This window comes from Ascidiella aspersa, chromosome 6, assembly GCF_963924565.1.
Source record: "Ascidiella aspersa chromosome 6, kaAscAspe10.2, whole genome shotgun sequence".
Classification (NCBI taxonomy): Eukaryota; Metazoa; Chordata; class Ascidiacea; order Phlebobranchia; family Ascidiidae; genus Ascidiella; species Ascidiella aspersa.
In genome coordinates, this window is record NC_139452.1 from 25,799,133 (window position 1) to 25,815,502 (window position 16,370).

Consider the following 16,370-nt stretch of genomic DNA (forward strand, 5'->3'; position numbering starts at 1 on the left):
GCTCGTATCGAAACGTCTTAATCAAGACGATGTCGATCTACTCGACCTTTTTGGCTTTGAAATTCATTAATTATCAAGCGTTTTAACAATCTATTTATAAATGAGTTGGAAATTACACAAGATCACTAGATATTGCGACAAAAACAAGTTCATGTAAACGCTGACAACGATAGTTGTGAGGCAAAATAACACAAAGCTGAGATTAAACGGCTAAACTCGGGGAGGGGCGAGATAAGGCGAGGAAGAAGAACAACAGATTGTCTCAGTCGCGAGTAACGATCGTTTATATGAGTGGGAAAAATTCCGCCAGCGAAGCTTATGGGCTTAAGATGTAGTAGCAGTATAGCACTCCCTTCATCCAGGTTTAAATATACCGCAACCTGCGTAAGTGACGCGTGGCAAATTACGTCATGGGGAAACAAATTGGGTTTTGTTTTTACAATCAGGGACCTGTTATACGTGATGCGCATACGGGAAGAAGTCAAGCCTTGTGTCACCTTAATAGTAAAGTAAAATGACTTAATTCACTCAAAAACATTCGCGACAACAAGGTTTCATTGGTTTGTTACAATTAAAACATTCTGTTATGTCTTGCACAAAACGCGACCACAAGGTATAGGACAGTTCGCATCATTGTTAAAACTAAAAAATATGATCAAGCGAATTCCTGTGATCAGGATAAAGCCTAACGAGCGAAATAAAATCAATTTTCAACATAGTGCAAACTTTTTGATCAATTCAATCAGGTGAAACGTAGTGGGTTTAATTTTGGGGGCATCCTGTATTTATCCCAAATCGGACCAGGGTACGTTATGTCCATTTTGGTGCTGAAGGAGAAGTAAAAATCAACTCTAACGTCTTGCACCAGTTTATTTACGATTTCAGTTGGGCTTCCAGACAAAATACAGATGATGATACAATGTGCTAAACATTATCTAGAACAGGGGTTCTTAAACTGTGTTCCATGTACCCCTTGGGGGTCCGTGAACTACCTTCAGGGGGTCCATGAAGGCCTAATTAAAATATTAGTGAATATTCAAGAAGCAATCAAATTTTTAAGGAAAACCGTTTATTTAAAATTAAAACGGTTTTCGCTGAATGTATACTTAGATTCAAATTCACTATCACATTTTTGGACTGAAATTAGCAGATTTATAAAGTTTATTTGTATTGTGACGTCAATTTATGAAAAATTCTTGCCTGCCGTGGTCCACGCGAAGCAAAAAATAATTTAGTGGTTCGCGGTAAAAAAAGTTTTAGAACCCCTGATCTAGAAGAATCTATTTTAAAAACGAAAATGAATCTAGCGCCTACCTCGGAAGTTGACGGTGAATCCCTGCCTGGCGCGGCTCTCATCCGACTGGAACTGGATCGAGATGATCGAAACATTGACCACGGTCAGGTCTTTGGGCAGCCGTCGGCCACGAAACGAGGCCACTTGGACAGGGTTGCGATCATAGAAATTGCGAAAGGTGTAGAAGGTAAGGTTGTCCTTGCGCGGTTGCAGGTCGAAGTAGACGAACGAGAAGACGACTGCAGAGCTTCCCTTGGGCACGAAAACCTCCCATTTGCAAGTGCTGTTGTGCTGGTACTTGCCCGGCCAGCGTGGTGAGTAGATGGTCCCGTGTTGCTCGTTGTGGAAAAGGCCCTTACAAGCCCCGGCGCGCGCTGTGGATAATGTTATGTCAGTAACACGACTTGAAGTTAACTTGCTTTCATAATGGCTTTACTCGGGCAAGTGATAACTTGGACTAGGGCGGAACTTGTATTGCTTTTCCAAACATATGACTTGGACTTATACTGTTGTTCATATGACTTGACTGGAAATAAAGTAAAGCCCAGCGCACTGCGGATAAAGGCGCTGGTCAGGTATTAGTCATTTCGAACGAATAATTGTTTTCGAGTTTGGGTTTACTCAGGACCGGATCATGCCTTTCAGAGGCCCTAAGCACTTTGGTGCCCTATATGTATCATTTCGCATACCTACAAACGTTTAAAAAGAGAGGTTTAGAATGATACTGGAGACAGAAAAAAAAATGTAGGCCTACCTATTTCAGTCGGGCCACTGTTGCGGTCTTAATCTTCTGAACCCATTCTGGCGTTATTCGCTTTTCGGGCAAAAGACATTATTTAGATCGTAAATGTGTCAGGTTTAACTGGTGCGTTATAAATTCAAAATCAACAATGCCTGTCACAGGAGCATGGTTAGGTCACTATGTTCCAATGGCTTGCAGGTAATTTAGAAGTGTTACAATGCATTCAATAACTTGAATTAAGTGAACTTAAGTTACTGTTTTCAAATGACCTGACTTGACGTAACCTAGGCCGTTTTGGCAAAATGACCTGACCTGACTTGACTTAAGTGTTTTGAGCAAATGACATGAGTTGCATTGTGTCAAAAAACTTGGGTTGAACTTAAGTGTTTTCATTAAATGTTTGTTAATAAAATTTGTTTCTTCATTTTTTTAGCACGTAAAGCAATGTTCTAGTTATATGTAGCGTTTTTTGTGGATATATTGCTTAAATACGGACGATTTTAACAATTTTATACTTTATCGTCGGTGTTATGTCGATGACGTGACTTGAAACTCGACTAGGAGTGGAGTCATTTTACAAGGACTCGCTTGCTACAAGACTGAATGGTTAGTCAGTGAATATTAGCCATGGAACGTGATCCTTGATAAGATTGAAAGCATATTATAGTTTAAACGGTGTGATATATTAAGGTGGTTTACTGTATTCCATTGAATCATCTTTCTAAGCCTCGGCCATTGTCGTTTTTTACAAAAAACCCTAGGACTAAGCAAGTTAGCTGGTAAAGCTCAGCTATTAAATGACTAGTGTTATTTTTTGGGGAGTCGCTATAAAGACTTAGCCTGTCAAGACCAATTTTGACTTTTACCACCTGCTCTCAAAACTTCAAATAAAGCTACCAGATCCATATGCCCGCTACTAATCATGTGGGAAAACTGTAAACTATTTAGTTTAACATAAAGGCGAAAAGTGTGGCTGGGGATAATCCGGGATGACGAAGTTTTGAAAAAGTTAGGATTAGTATTTACCAATAAGTGTGACAGAGTAACCATAGCATAAGAAATGCAAATGCTTGTCGTCGGCCTAAACCGGTCTTGTTTACAGCCTTTTCCTTCGGAGCGTTTGATGTTATGCGCAAATCGTGTTAAACGTGTTCAATCTGTCACAAAGACATTTTAGGCCCAGCTTGAGAAACGGCCTTTTTGCGACATCTTAAATAGCTTCTGGTTGTGTAACAAGGCACGTAACGCCTCTGCTATTTACCGCTAAGCGCAAAAATATTCCAACGCCAGCATTAGCGTATTCTGCATATAAAGGGATCTCAGCGAAATTCGGTTTATCGCAAGCGACAGCGCGACCAGCGTAAACGGATTACCGCCTTGGTAATCACATCTGGAAACAGCCTCGGGGTTCGGACGAACTAATGCTTTACCTTGAACCATCGACGGAGAATTATGACTAGCGTTTCGACAGGCTCGCTATTGTAATGCTGCTTGTTATTCGCTGCTGTTTGGAAACGTATAGGTTCGCCAGCGTCCCGTCAGTGTTATCAGTTAAACAAAACTGCCGTTAATTGCTTCAAAACAGACTCATTTGACCCGGCTATGAAGTTATAAAATAACACAGTTAAATGCCCTCCCTTAAAGGTTAAAGTGGTTTAAAAAGAATGAGCCATTGTTTTCAAAACAAAACTTTAGGATAGAAAAAGGAGTGCAATTGTGTTTTCAAATAAGTAGGGGGCGTAACCGGGTTGTCGAAATGACATTCATCGTTTATTTAAAAAGGATAGGACAAAATTAACTTTCCTTTTTAACCTATATTTTAAAGCAATAGAGCTCGACAAATACATTCTTGGAGGTGTGAAAAAATTACAATTTGCCAACTTGTGGTTTTCAAACTGTGGGTTAAAAAAAAAAAAAATGTTTTTTGCAAAAGAGAAGGATGCTAGAAACAACGCAATCGTCGACATAGCAGTGTATCCTTTCCAATCGTCAATTAACATAGTTATTTCCAACCAGTGGATTTATTTTAGGTGGGTCGCGAAGCATTTCTAAATGTTACGGTTCTTTATTAAATAGGAAAATTATCGTATTACCATTATGTAACATTTATGAATCAATATGACAAACACGTTACAATTAGATGTGCTTTGTCGCATTAACTATTTCAGTATGTACGCCAGTAGTAAAGATGCAGTTTTGATGTAACTTTATTTGTTTGGTTGTTTCTCATTGTGTTGGTAGCACAATAAAACTCGCATTAAAAACTGAAAAGGTCAGTTTTTAGCATCAAAACTGTCGCGAACTGAAAAAATTGAAGTAAGTCTTTAAAAAATTCACAGCAAAGCCGCCGAAACCGCTGTTAACGTATTGTAAAATATTATAGGGGTGTAAGAAAATTAAAACTTCTGCCAACTTGTGGTTTTCAAAACTGTGGGTTAAAACACATATGTGCTTAACAAAAATCAAGTTTTTTGCAAAGAAAATGATGTTAAAAACAACGTGATCGTCGACATAGCAGTTTGTCCAAATCATCAGTTAAAATAATAGAAAAAAACACGGCAAAGGCGCCGAAACCGCTGTTGACTTACTGTCGTAGACGGCCACCGCTCCGTTCCCCCCGCAAGAGTGCTTCGGATCGTTAGCACAAGGCTCTTCCCTGCATCTCAGCTCCGGAAGACGGTTCTGCTCCGACAGAGCGCGTTCCATTTTTTTGAAGGAGGACCATCGGGAACAAAAGCAAGAATGCCCGGCCGTGAGTCCGGCGTAGTTGTACTTGCGTGACCGGCAGTAGTTAAGGCAGCGGGCTATTCGCATCCGCGACGATTCAAGCTGCGTATGCCGGCCGTTCATCAGCTGCGTGTCGTTGCCGTTGGGCTGGGGCACGAACTGGCGAAAGCAGCCAACATAGGCCGGGGCTGGTGAAAAGGGAAAAGAGATTAATACATAGGGTGAATAATTAGAGCTTATACTGAATTACTAATCGACAATTCGTTTTCGATGCAATTTGCCTAAATTGAACACTGGCTGACTCGGAATGTAAATCAGACCGCTCTTGTGAATATGGATGTCAGACACTTTACATTTTATGTCTGGCGAAATCAACTCACATAGGCCGGGGCTGGCAAAAAGGAGAACAAGATTAATATATAGGATGAATAATTAGAGCTTTTACTGAAATACTAATCTTTGTAAGTAGCCGTATTTGTCTAATTCTAAATAGATGGATCAGGTGACATTATATGAAGACGAATTGTATTGAAGCTCGACAAGATTTCGCGAAAATTTAATACAATTTGTTTTTATATAGTTCCACCTGATTTATCTAGGCTCCGATCTGATTTTATCGAACATCACTTACTTCAACAAATCAGTTTTGATGCAATTTGCTAAATTGAAGTGTAAATCAGACTTTGCAATATGGATGTCCGGCACTTAACATTTTATATACCCTAACCTAAAATCAGAGTACCGACACTTCCATTGGGCAGCGGTTATCGGCCGCGATCCGACATTATTGGACATCCCTGCTTGTGTGAAGCACTTACTTTTGCACGTGGGTATGTCGCAAAGGCGGGAAACCACCGTTCCGTCGTCACCCCTCGCGAAACACCAGGGAAAAACGCTGCCGTTGGGGTTCCTAAAAAATACAATAGGTTGTTTTCGGGCCGGTAAATGTCGAAAAACCTCAGCAAAGAGGCGTGAAAATTGCATCCTGTCGCATTAGTGCAACGGGATTGGCGACTATAACATTAGGCCAGGGGTTACCAAACTTTTTTCCATCGCGGGCCGGATAACTGTTGGGATTAAAAATCGCGGGACGGATATAAAATTTTGTGTCGAATTGATTAACTTGATTTGTCGTTAAAAGAAGGAAATATAAATGCCTATGCATTAAAACTGTTGTGAACCTTACTAAATTGTTGTTGTAAGTCGTTTAATCAAACAAAATATATTCAAATTTAGTCTTGATCATTTGAAAGCATTTCAACTATACTTCATCTTCAATAAGGAAATATGCAGCAGGCCGGTAAAATTAACCCTGCTGGCCAGATCTGGCCCACGTAAAACGTCGTCATAGCATAAAACTATTTTAGGCAAAAATAAGCCTTAACCTTTTTTATTGATTTTTATTGAATACATTGCTCTTGTAAGGCATCCCACCTATTCCTACTCTAACCAGCTTATCAAACCAAGAATATTTAAAGATTCTTTTAAATGAATCACACCTTACATTATTTGTGTTCGAGATCCCTTTTTTTATAGGACCCGCCAAGACATTTTCTGTTTCTCATGCGGCCCGCTGTCAAAAATAATTGCCCACCCCAGGCCTGATGGCTTGCTGGAGTGGCACGGATTCTCCTATATAAATGAGGTCCAACGATCCGACAGCACGACTTTTACATCCACCTTGCATGTTGCATCGGCGTGCACTTTCACGTTGGCCGTCGTTGGTCTTTGTAATGGTATTTCTCTTGCACAGACGGTGACAGTTTCGTTCTGTTTCGCGAATTAATTGGCGGACGATTTGTAAGGTCAAAGCGCCCACAGAACAATTCCTGTAATGAGCTCGTTACATTGGCGGCAATAAAATGGGTTTCTGCAAATTGGAGCATGGCAACTTATTCAAAATGTCGGGACAGTTTGAATATTGTTACTTGCTGGTAATCCTTTTAAGGAGGCTCTATCGAATTTTGTTAAAGTCAGTTTACAATACATTCTTTGCCTAATAATTTAGCCACGAAAATGGCCGTTTAAAGGCTCCTAGAGATTTACCCTGATCATATAGTAGCAAGGTATTTACCTAAAAATACAAAAAAGTATAGCTTTACCTTTTAATATTGTCATTAGCATTTCAACGTTTTCGGAAATGGACAAAACGTAGAAAATTTGCATTCGAAAAAGGCTCGCCCTAAACCCACATGACCAATCGATTAAACAATTAGCTAGAAGTTTATCGGCGTTTCGACAATTAACGCATCCGGAAGAAGTTCTATTTTTGGATGATGCCTTTTAGAGACCCCAAGCCCTTGCTACTTTGCTGCCCTATATGTTGTAAAGTTACGATTAATTTACATGATTTTTGTTTTGGAAATAGTTTTAATGCCTACAAACATTGATAGAAAGGTTTGAGATGATACTTGAAAAACAAAACGAAGCAAAAATCTATTTCAACCTGGGCCACTGTTGAGGTATGAGTATAGTCTGACCAACTCGAATGTTTTCTAACACTGAGGCACCATTAAAAATTCGGCTATGAAATTGTCTGAGGTGCCCTAAGCACATTTTTTTTTGCTTAATCGTTAATCCAGCCTTGGTCGCTACTAAACAGCGGTAATTAGACGCTTTAAATACATGGTTATTCACTTTCTGCAAGTGTATGAGCTACTTAATAAAAGGCTATTCTTAGCCTGAATTCAGTTTGTCATTGCTATTTCCTTATTTGTTGTACAAAGATAGCCACGGCTGCAGCTAATTGTTCTCAAGTGTAAACAGGAAAAATTGAAACAAAAACGTTAATTGAGTAAACTTTATGTTTATAGTTTGCCTGGAGTCAAGTCACGTTACATTCGGAGCCACGATAAATCCTATAGAGACCAGTAATGAGTGAAAAGGCGTCTGGCGTGTTCATTTAAGTAAAATTAATGTCGAGTTTCGCCGTAAATAGACGTATTGTAGTGGATAGAAGATCTGCACATTATTAACAGGCGTCGTCGTTCAAGTTACGTAGCTTTGCGTAATTATGACGCGATCACAGAAGGTCAGCGACATTTGCATATTGCTTCATTCAGGTTCGCTAGCTGGAAAATTAACCAAGGCTATGGCGCTGTGATAGCAGCATGGATACACAACAAACACACATGCAGCGGCGCATGCACGCATACAAGCAAACGTGATCAAACGAGCACACGAAAAACAGACACATAAAAGTACAAACAAGATTAATTTCTCTGCAAAAATTTAGATCCACACGTAAGCACACGCACACTAATACAACGCACGCACGTGCACACGCCCAAGCCCACGCATACGCACGCACCTTCACACTTACAGCAACACAAATATGACCAAACAATGGTAATATATTTCTGTTTCCTGTTTGAGATTACCTGCAATAAAATAAATGCACACATAAGTCATGCACGCACACTCCTACAACCGTACACACACACACACTGACACAATGTTACCCAAGAACCACGCAAACAATGTAAATATATTACAGTTTCTTTTTTTTAAGTTTACCTGCAAAAGTTAATATGCACAAATGCACGCTCGACGCTCGTATACATAAGTCATGCACGTAGTACACTCCTACAGTCGTACACACACATACACTAACACAACGTTACCCAAAAACCATGCCAAACAATGTAAATATACAGAGTGAGAAGAAAAGAGTGTTATGCAGTTAAAAAAAAGTAGGGTTTGGGTCTAAAAGTAAATTTGTTTTATGGGTTCTTCTCGTACACCTTGTTCTTCACAACACCCCCCAAAAAGAAATCCATTGGTGTCAGGTCAGGTGAGCCTAGTGGCCATTCAATGCTACCTCTTCTTCCAAGCCAAATAACTGTGAGCCTACTTTTGGTCCACTCTGTATTACTGTTTCTCATTTTTTCATTTTACCTGCAAAAGTTTTCGGCGAGATTGGCGAACTCCTGGTAACCGGTCGCGTTCCAGGCGAGGCACGTGGTAAAGTTGGTCGGATGAGAGGTGGGCGATTCGACCTGCCGCTGGTTTCCTTCGTAATCGGCCCCGTTCGCCGTGTAGCACTCCGTGACTGCAGCAAAACAAAATGGAATGCAGAACTATACATTTTACTTCGCTTTATTTCAGTTTGTCTTGTTTTGTTTAATGCACTGAACCTCACTTGATTTGTCATGTTGCTTTTCTAAGTTTGCGATTTCCACTAATGACCACTAATTGTTTTCCGCCTTGTTATAATGCTAAAGGGCAATTTCTTAGTTTTTGCAACTGCTGAAACCAAAGAACTCCGACAGTCTGGTTTTGGGCGTTTTATAAGATACAGTGCAAGTTAGTTTTGTGAGTAAGCGAACAACTAGCGTACGCGCTAGCCGCTGTGCTACAGATTGAGCCAGGTGTTGGCGTTAGCGACACACGGCCATTATGATAATAAACACAAATGTTTAATTTTACTGCGACATCCGCTCAGTGAGAGGCCGTCAAGCGGAGAACAAAATATGGCGCAACAAAAACAAGTGAGTTTTTTAGCAAGTTGTGGGTGGAAATTTGTTTATTTGCTTTTTAAAACTGTAAGCAAAAGTAAAGCGTCTGATATTTTTTTACTTTGCGGGATTCTGCTGTTGTTCAGTTTGTCGCTGCGGCATTTTTTGCGAGTACGTCTGAGGCCAGTTTTAAAGGAATAAGCGTTGGTATATGGCTATGCAGGTTGTATATTCGACTTCAGACTTGATTGTTATAGACAAAATACACACCAGTCTGTAGCTTTCGCTAAGGCAAAGCGTCTCCTTATGCGACATAAAAGTTATTTTTTAGAAAAACAAATACTTTGTTTCCTGATTTTTTGTATTCTGACATTTAACGTTTAATTAAACATAAAAAGAGGACAATCCGAACAGTATTTTTAAATCGTTTGAAACAAAAAACTTAAAGATTGTACGGATGTTGACCTAAAAATTTAGGTATAGCGCTGGCATTCAAGATGTAATGCATCAACCTCTGTTCCAACACTCGGCCCGGAAGCAGCCTTGGAACGGATAAAAACGATTTCCTAATAAAAGCGTGTCGGTCAATTTTTAAAAAGGACAGGCCACAATGGCACTTTTGAAAAAAAAGTATTCTTGACAATTTTCGCCAACCTAACTGGGCATGTCCAATAGTAACGGATCGGAGCTGATAACCGATATTGTGTTAAGGTTTGGTTAGAAAACTAATAACAACACTTTCTACTTTTGTGTAACTTCGTCAGTATACATCGGGTATTGGGATTTAAATATAACACTATACGTTTCGCACATTCCTTACAACCCAGTCGGTGGATAGCGATCGCTGAACGCCCAAATCGCGTCCAAAGTTCAGTGGGACCTCTTTCCGAACCGCAGTGACGCAAATGGATAAGATGCGGCGGCGAGATATTGTCCCACAGCTATGCAGGACGCGCCCAAAAAGAAATCTCTCGCATTACCGCTGAGTTTGGGGCCATTAAGCGTGAGGAGAATTAATTAATCACGCCCCGGGTAGGCAATCTCGGCGATAAAGCGTGTATACAGCAGATTTTGACGCGTGCTTGTAATTCGCATGACCGCGGATTTGGCCTTTGCAGTGCGCCGAAACATTCGATTTTCGAAGAATCTTATCGCGACGTTGCCAAGACGGTTGCCCTTTATACGTTGTTTTTTATTAGAGTTCGACAGTATCTTGTTGTCTTAAACTTTGCGCCACCTCAGAATGCGACCGGAACGATTTATCGAGCGATGCAGCATCATCGATAAAAAAATTAAAATGCGACAGCGACAATAAATAATTACGCGCCGTCCGTCATTCCCGAAACGTCACCAACGACGCATGTTTATACAGAAGGGTGCAGATCAAGACATCTTGATTGAAGTTGATGGAAAGGTCATTCTCTTTTAAACGCTTCGCAAAACAAGAGAATTTTTTTCTTCTGAAAGTGGTTTTCTGGCGGTTTAATTTGAATTGCAGATCTTGCTTTATATTTGCGTATTAATGTTTGTACAACCTTATAAAATCAGCTTTTTTTCATAACTTGTTGCTGCAATCCAGACTTGGGTGACTTTTCGGATTCTGCTAAAATAAAACTACAAAAATACTAAAAAAATAACGTTTTCTTTAATTTTTTTAAAATATTTTTTAACTTGAATAACGTTCAAAGCGTCAATCGGTACATTTTGCGTATCAGACAAAAACAAATTTTGTATCAATCAAAAACAGTGGCGAACACCAACAAATAGTACGAAGGCAAATATCAAGCAAACACTGTAATTCCAGGGGCAGTCACCTGACACACACAAAAACTGTTTTCCTTTTTTAACCCAAAAAAACATCCATCGCTCTTTAGCTATAGTCTTAAAAAAGTAAATGTCTCAAAAAATCCACGCCAGCGTTTGCGTGACATAGCGCCTGCATTAATTGGGTCGCGTGCGCAACGCCTATAAAAAAATGCCGAAACGTCCTCGTCCAAACCCTAGTCAAACCGCGGACCCTTCCTCTGATGCCTGTTTCCCGGAACCGGAGCTCTGCGGGCTTTCTTCTGCGAATTTGGGCCGAGACAGAAATTTTCGGTCGCCAATGTCGCCTCTTTGCAGACGGGCCAGCTGCGGCGTACCGAGCTGACAGGGCTCTAGATTATCGCGCCGATTGGAATAGGAGGAGCGTCGCTGCGCATAACTTGTCCAAAAGCGCAATACCAACGCTTATCGCCCTTTGTGGGATTGGCATCTAATGCGCCGAAGCGATTATATTTCGAGAAATTTTTCACGACTGGTTTTATGCTTGCAAGCGACCGGTTGCTTTCCAGCAAACTCATATTTAAAAAGCACACATTTTTTGGCAGGTGTCTGCCCCTTGAATTAATGTATTTGCTTGATATTTGCCCAAGGACTTTCATTATCGACTAATTTTAGCCGTTATCGTTGGTCAAATTGCGACTTTAGAAGGACCAGAACACAATTGGTGAAAACGTATGTTTGTGTATCATTCATTTTACTGAACTTATTCACATTTCTTCGGCAAACTATTACTTCCAGTAAATTAGCCAGCGGTTTTGCGTTGACTGCGTATACCATAAACACTTGTATAACGCACCCACGAGGCATGGGATAACATTTATTCATGTAATAAAGCGTAATACAATCATTAAATTTTAACTATGAAGTAACGGCGTACGGTGGTGCACCCTAAGATATCTTGCTAATTCGATAGAGGAAATATTGTGCCATCTTATTCGGAAATAAGACAGGATGCACTGTAAATTGAAATACAACCCTATACAGGTAGTAATTATGACCTAAAACCGTGGTTCCTAAAATGTGAAACTAACTGTAACACAGCGTGGAAAAAACACCCTATAGCTTTCCACCCCTAGAGTGACTACAAAAGTGTGTACCTAAGGGTGGGTATTTCCACCTCTTTTGAAGCATGTTCACAACCCACAACAAACGTACTTCATGGTATTTTATTGAGACGATATAATGGCACAATATCAGATTTTAAAAGTTATAAAAATGGGTTGCTCTTAAAGTGTAATTAGGTCCCTTTGGATGTAATTAAGTCCCCTTTATAATCTGCAGTTGAACGAATTCATCAAAGGAAGCGGGCCTGGCAACTATTTAACTCTAGCCAATTACACGCCTTCGTTACGGATGCCCGGCCCGCAATTTTGGCAGCTTTAACTTATTAATTTTCGGTTTTCGCCGTTTATCAATGATTCCGGGCATTTTCACGCGACAAAGGTTTTTGGCCACTTGAGCGTCAGCACAAGCCGTTTTGCCATTATTAATTCCGTGACTTGACTGGGTGCAAATCTGGGTCAGGGATCTTGGTTTTTTGATCAATTTCGACGCGATGTATTTCACAAACCCCACGTCTTTTCTATTCCTTCTCTCGGAAGCCGAAGCAACTGCCAAATTGATGTGTTGCACGAAGCTACTCAATTAGGCTTAGCGCAGGATCTGGTGTTTATTGCTCAGCAATTGGCCTGATGCCATTATGCCTCAAGTTAACCGGATATAACGGAATCGCTAGAGCTAATATTCATCCTCACGCAATTCGTAGTTCTATATATAAGGAATTAGAAAATTACACTTATAAAATGCTTTACAGATAACGGTGATTTTTACTTTTTAAAATGTTTAATTGGCTCAGATTTAAAGTTTATTTTGCAGCAACATTTTAATATCTGTTAAAAAGTTTTTCCTTTTAACTAAGTGAATAATAAGCGTTTACTTCGGCAAAAAATATCCATTACAATAATTTATTTGCATGGTCTGATAAATTAAAACAAAATTTTGATATCTTTCAGGCAGCATACATTGGATATTTGTTTTAAAATTAGTCCACACATTACTATGGGTAAAAGCAATCTTTCCCCTGTTAACGTGTAAATATCAGCCCCAAGTCATTTTTCTATGTTCAGATTACTAGAAGTTGTGTCGCTTACCATTTTCCTATTGTCATAGCCCCTGTACTTTTAACGTTACAGCTTATCCACCCTTCACCATGAGTTTTGTGCCGCATTAAATTACAACAACACTGTTACCAAAACAGCCAAGGGCAGCGGCAAATCAAAAGAGCAAGCAAATTACCAGCATCAGTTAATTGCAAAATGTTAGGCGCCAAAATAAGCTTGGCAAAATTTCAATCATCATTCGCACTTCGTAAGAATTTCGCGGTAAGGCTTCTTAAGCTTTTGCAGGCTCCTGAGCAATTAATTTGACCGCTGATGAAGCGGCAACAGTCGACGTTATGTGCCGTTAATTGCCAGTTAAGTTAGTAAATCCTGTAAGCTTTCTGTCCCGAGGCCAAGACAGCGGGAAATGCAGACTAAGTGCTGCATCTGGTTTATGCTATTGATGTGGCCAGTAGACCAAGTGAAATGACGAGCACGAATTATGAGATGTTGCCGACGAAGCAAGACAAGCAAAGTGATTTTGAAAAGTTCGTGTGCAAAAATTAACGCTGATTGAACGAGTTGGTAGGACTTGTTAGCGATTCTCAGTCCTACAAATCACCCAAGCACTAAGAACACAAAATACATAATCTGGCCAAATGTGCGATTTCGTCGAGTCCCGAGTCCGGCTCCGACTGTATTTCACCAACCAATTTACGTAAATAAAATAAGGTGAATATTCAGCAATCCACTCATCAGGTGTCATATAAGTTACCCACCCACGTGGTGGTTGGAAAATATTCCACCGTATGTTACTCCACCTTTATTGACATAATCAGCAGATGATGATTAAACTTATCCAGTGGTCGTACAACCTTGGTAGTCAGTTTTTCACTTCAGGCTTTAATTCAATAAACGACAGATGTAACGTGTTTTTAGTTATGAACTAGCAACGTTTGATACAATTTAACTAGGGATGCTCGATAATATCGGATCAAAGCCAATACTCGATGTCATGTGGTATTATCGGCACTCTTCCGATACCAGGGTGGTATCGGTGCCCAGGGTTTTTTCAAGGTTTGGTTTGGGTGACCGCTAAGTAGTTTTGAGAGACCGCAAGTGTTTCATTTAAATACCAAAAAGTTGCAAGTCCAAAATTTGGGAAACCGCTGGATAAATTTGGGCGACCGTTTCGGTCCACCAAAACACCTTAAAAAAACACTGTCGGTGCTCGATGTCATGTGGTATTATCGACACTCTTCCGATACCGGGGTGGTATCGGTTCCAATCCAAGACCTAACTTATATAGGTATTAAGCCATAGTTTGCATCGATTTTGTACTTTGAAAGGTAAATTGATTTAAAAAGAACAACTGATGGTAATTGATTTTTTTAACGGTGAAGCAAATTTGGCCAAAAAAGTGGGAATGTTTTTTCAAATGTTCAAATTGTATTTTATTTGTTCGAGCACAGTAATGACGTCACTAGTATCGCATGGGATCGCGATAATTTTCTCTAAAATATCAAGTATCGGAATCGGTTGAAATTTGAAGGAGACAAGTATCGGAAATCCCAATAGCCTGTGGTGAGATTCGAACTCACGACCTCGGCCATATTGGCACCTTCGCTCTACCAACTCACTCAAACACCTGATATGCATTACAAAAAACTCTCGTCCATAACGAGCATTACAGCACATGTGTTAAGAAGCTTTGCCTTGGCGCATAAAATTAGCGCATTATAGTCTCTCGAAAAACAAACGGAATCATTTTGAGCACGACAACGACTTGAGTTTAAAGTTCGTGACGCTGTGTAAGCCTTTGCCAGTCGGTGTGTGGCTAAAAACAGGAGGCACGTGTGTGACGTTGTACCTTCAACACTTGGCGCGTCATCGCTGTCCGTTCTGGCATCGCTTTACCGCTTTCGAACACGCAAAATCACTTAAAGTTTACGATCACGATAACTACTTGAATGATGACAAAAAACACGCGTTTGCCTAACGAATTATTTATTCAGGGCTACAAAAATCCTTAATGGGTGCCCCTGTTATTTTATTAACGTTCAGTAACCCTTAAGGTTTCTTGTTAAACAAAATAATTATGGTTGTCTACTTTAACACACGTTTGTTGAAGTAATGCTTATTTAAGGCCCTTGTTTTGCATCGATTTGTGCACAATTGTTTATATATTTACATAAACTGTGATAAACTGTGATTTAGCCGTGCTGACACCCCCTAAAACTGGTGCCCCTATGTAAGCTACTTTTAATCTTTACTGTAACGGTGACGGTGAATATAATATCCCGCATTTCAAGCTTTTTGATAAAAACAAAAAATGGTTATATGACAACACCGATGTAGCTCGTTTTCCTATGCCAGTGTTTACACAAACCAATTGCCAAAGCTGTCGCAGTGAGTTATAACGCAACGCATTTAAAGACTGATTCTGACAGGCTAAAAACGTGACAGCCAGAAAAAGATATTGGAGTTGTACAACGTGGTTCGCACGCAAGCGACTCTGCCAAATTGCAACGGTGTGGCTTGACGACATTACACGAATACAGTATAGAGCGGAGCGTGACTCTGGTTTATGCGGCCCTATACTTTGTGCAAAACCTTGTAAATGTAACAATATTTTAAGGTGACTTATTTAAGAAAACCTTGGATTTTTTGCAATTTTAATTTTTTACACTTTTTGGATATTTTTAAAACTATATCTATACTAAATGTATCGCTTTTTTCAACATTGCTAAGAATAATGCTGTTTATCATTTTGTCTTGCAGTTTAATTTTGCAAAACATTCGCCTGCCACTTACCGTCGCTCGAGAGCGCAAAGTGTGACGTCATGAGCGTGATGACGCAAAAGAAGATGGCGCCAGTTTGAGGTGAGTGTGTTTTGAAGCACCGGCGTACGTCCATTGTAGATTTGTGGCAAAAGAAGTCAACGACACAAAATAAATGTTATGTTTAAAAAATTAATCTGCACAAAGAAATCCGGAATTAAATATCAATATCTACCTACACAAAGCGGCAGTTTCTACAAATACTAAAGGTTTAATGCAAGACTTGTTTTTTAGGGGGTAAATATTTAATATTTGGGCAAACCTAATTTACCCTAGCTTCTTGAAAATTTGCACAATGCAAAGACACCACCCATCTTTCAATTGTGAACTTTAATTATAAAGTAGGCGGTATTCTAGTTTCATAAAATAGCACCTTTTTTCTGCAA

General features: G+C 39.8%; 1 protein-coding gene across 1 annotated transcript in view; it reads right to left on the reverse strand.

The window, feature by feature from the left end:
- LOC146141006 (kremen protein 1-like) overlaps positions 1-16,060 on the reverse strand; it is a 29,355-nt gene extending 13,295 nt beyond the window's left edge. Inside the window, exons 1-5 of the mRNA XM_083392778.1 lie at positions 15,958-16,060; positions 8,661-8,814; positions 5,582-5,673; positions 4,625-4,951; positions 1,315-1,668 (exon numbers count right to left, since the gene is read on the reverse strand). Of these exons, the coding sequence (XP_083248904.1) occupies positions 1,315-1,668; positions 4,625-4,951; positions 5,582-5,673; positions 8,661-8,814; positions 15,958-16,060 (1,030 nt within the window). The remainder of the gene's footprint in view (positions 1-1,314; positions 1,669-4,624; positions 4,952-5,581; positions 5,674-8,660; positions 8,815-15,957) is intronic.
- Positions 16,061-16,370: the final 310 nt, after the last annotated feature.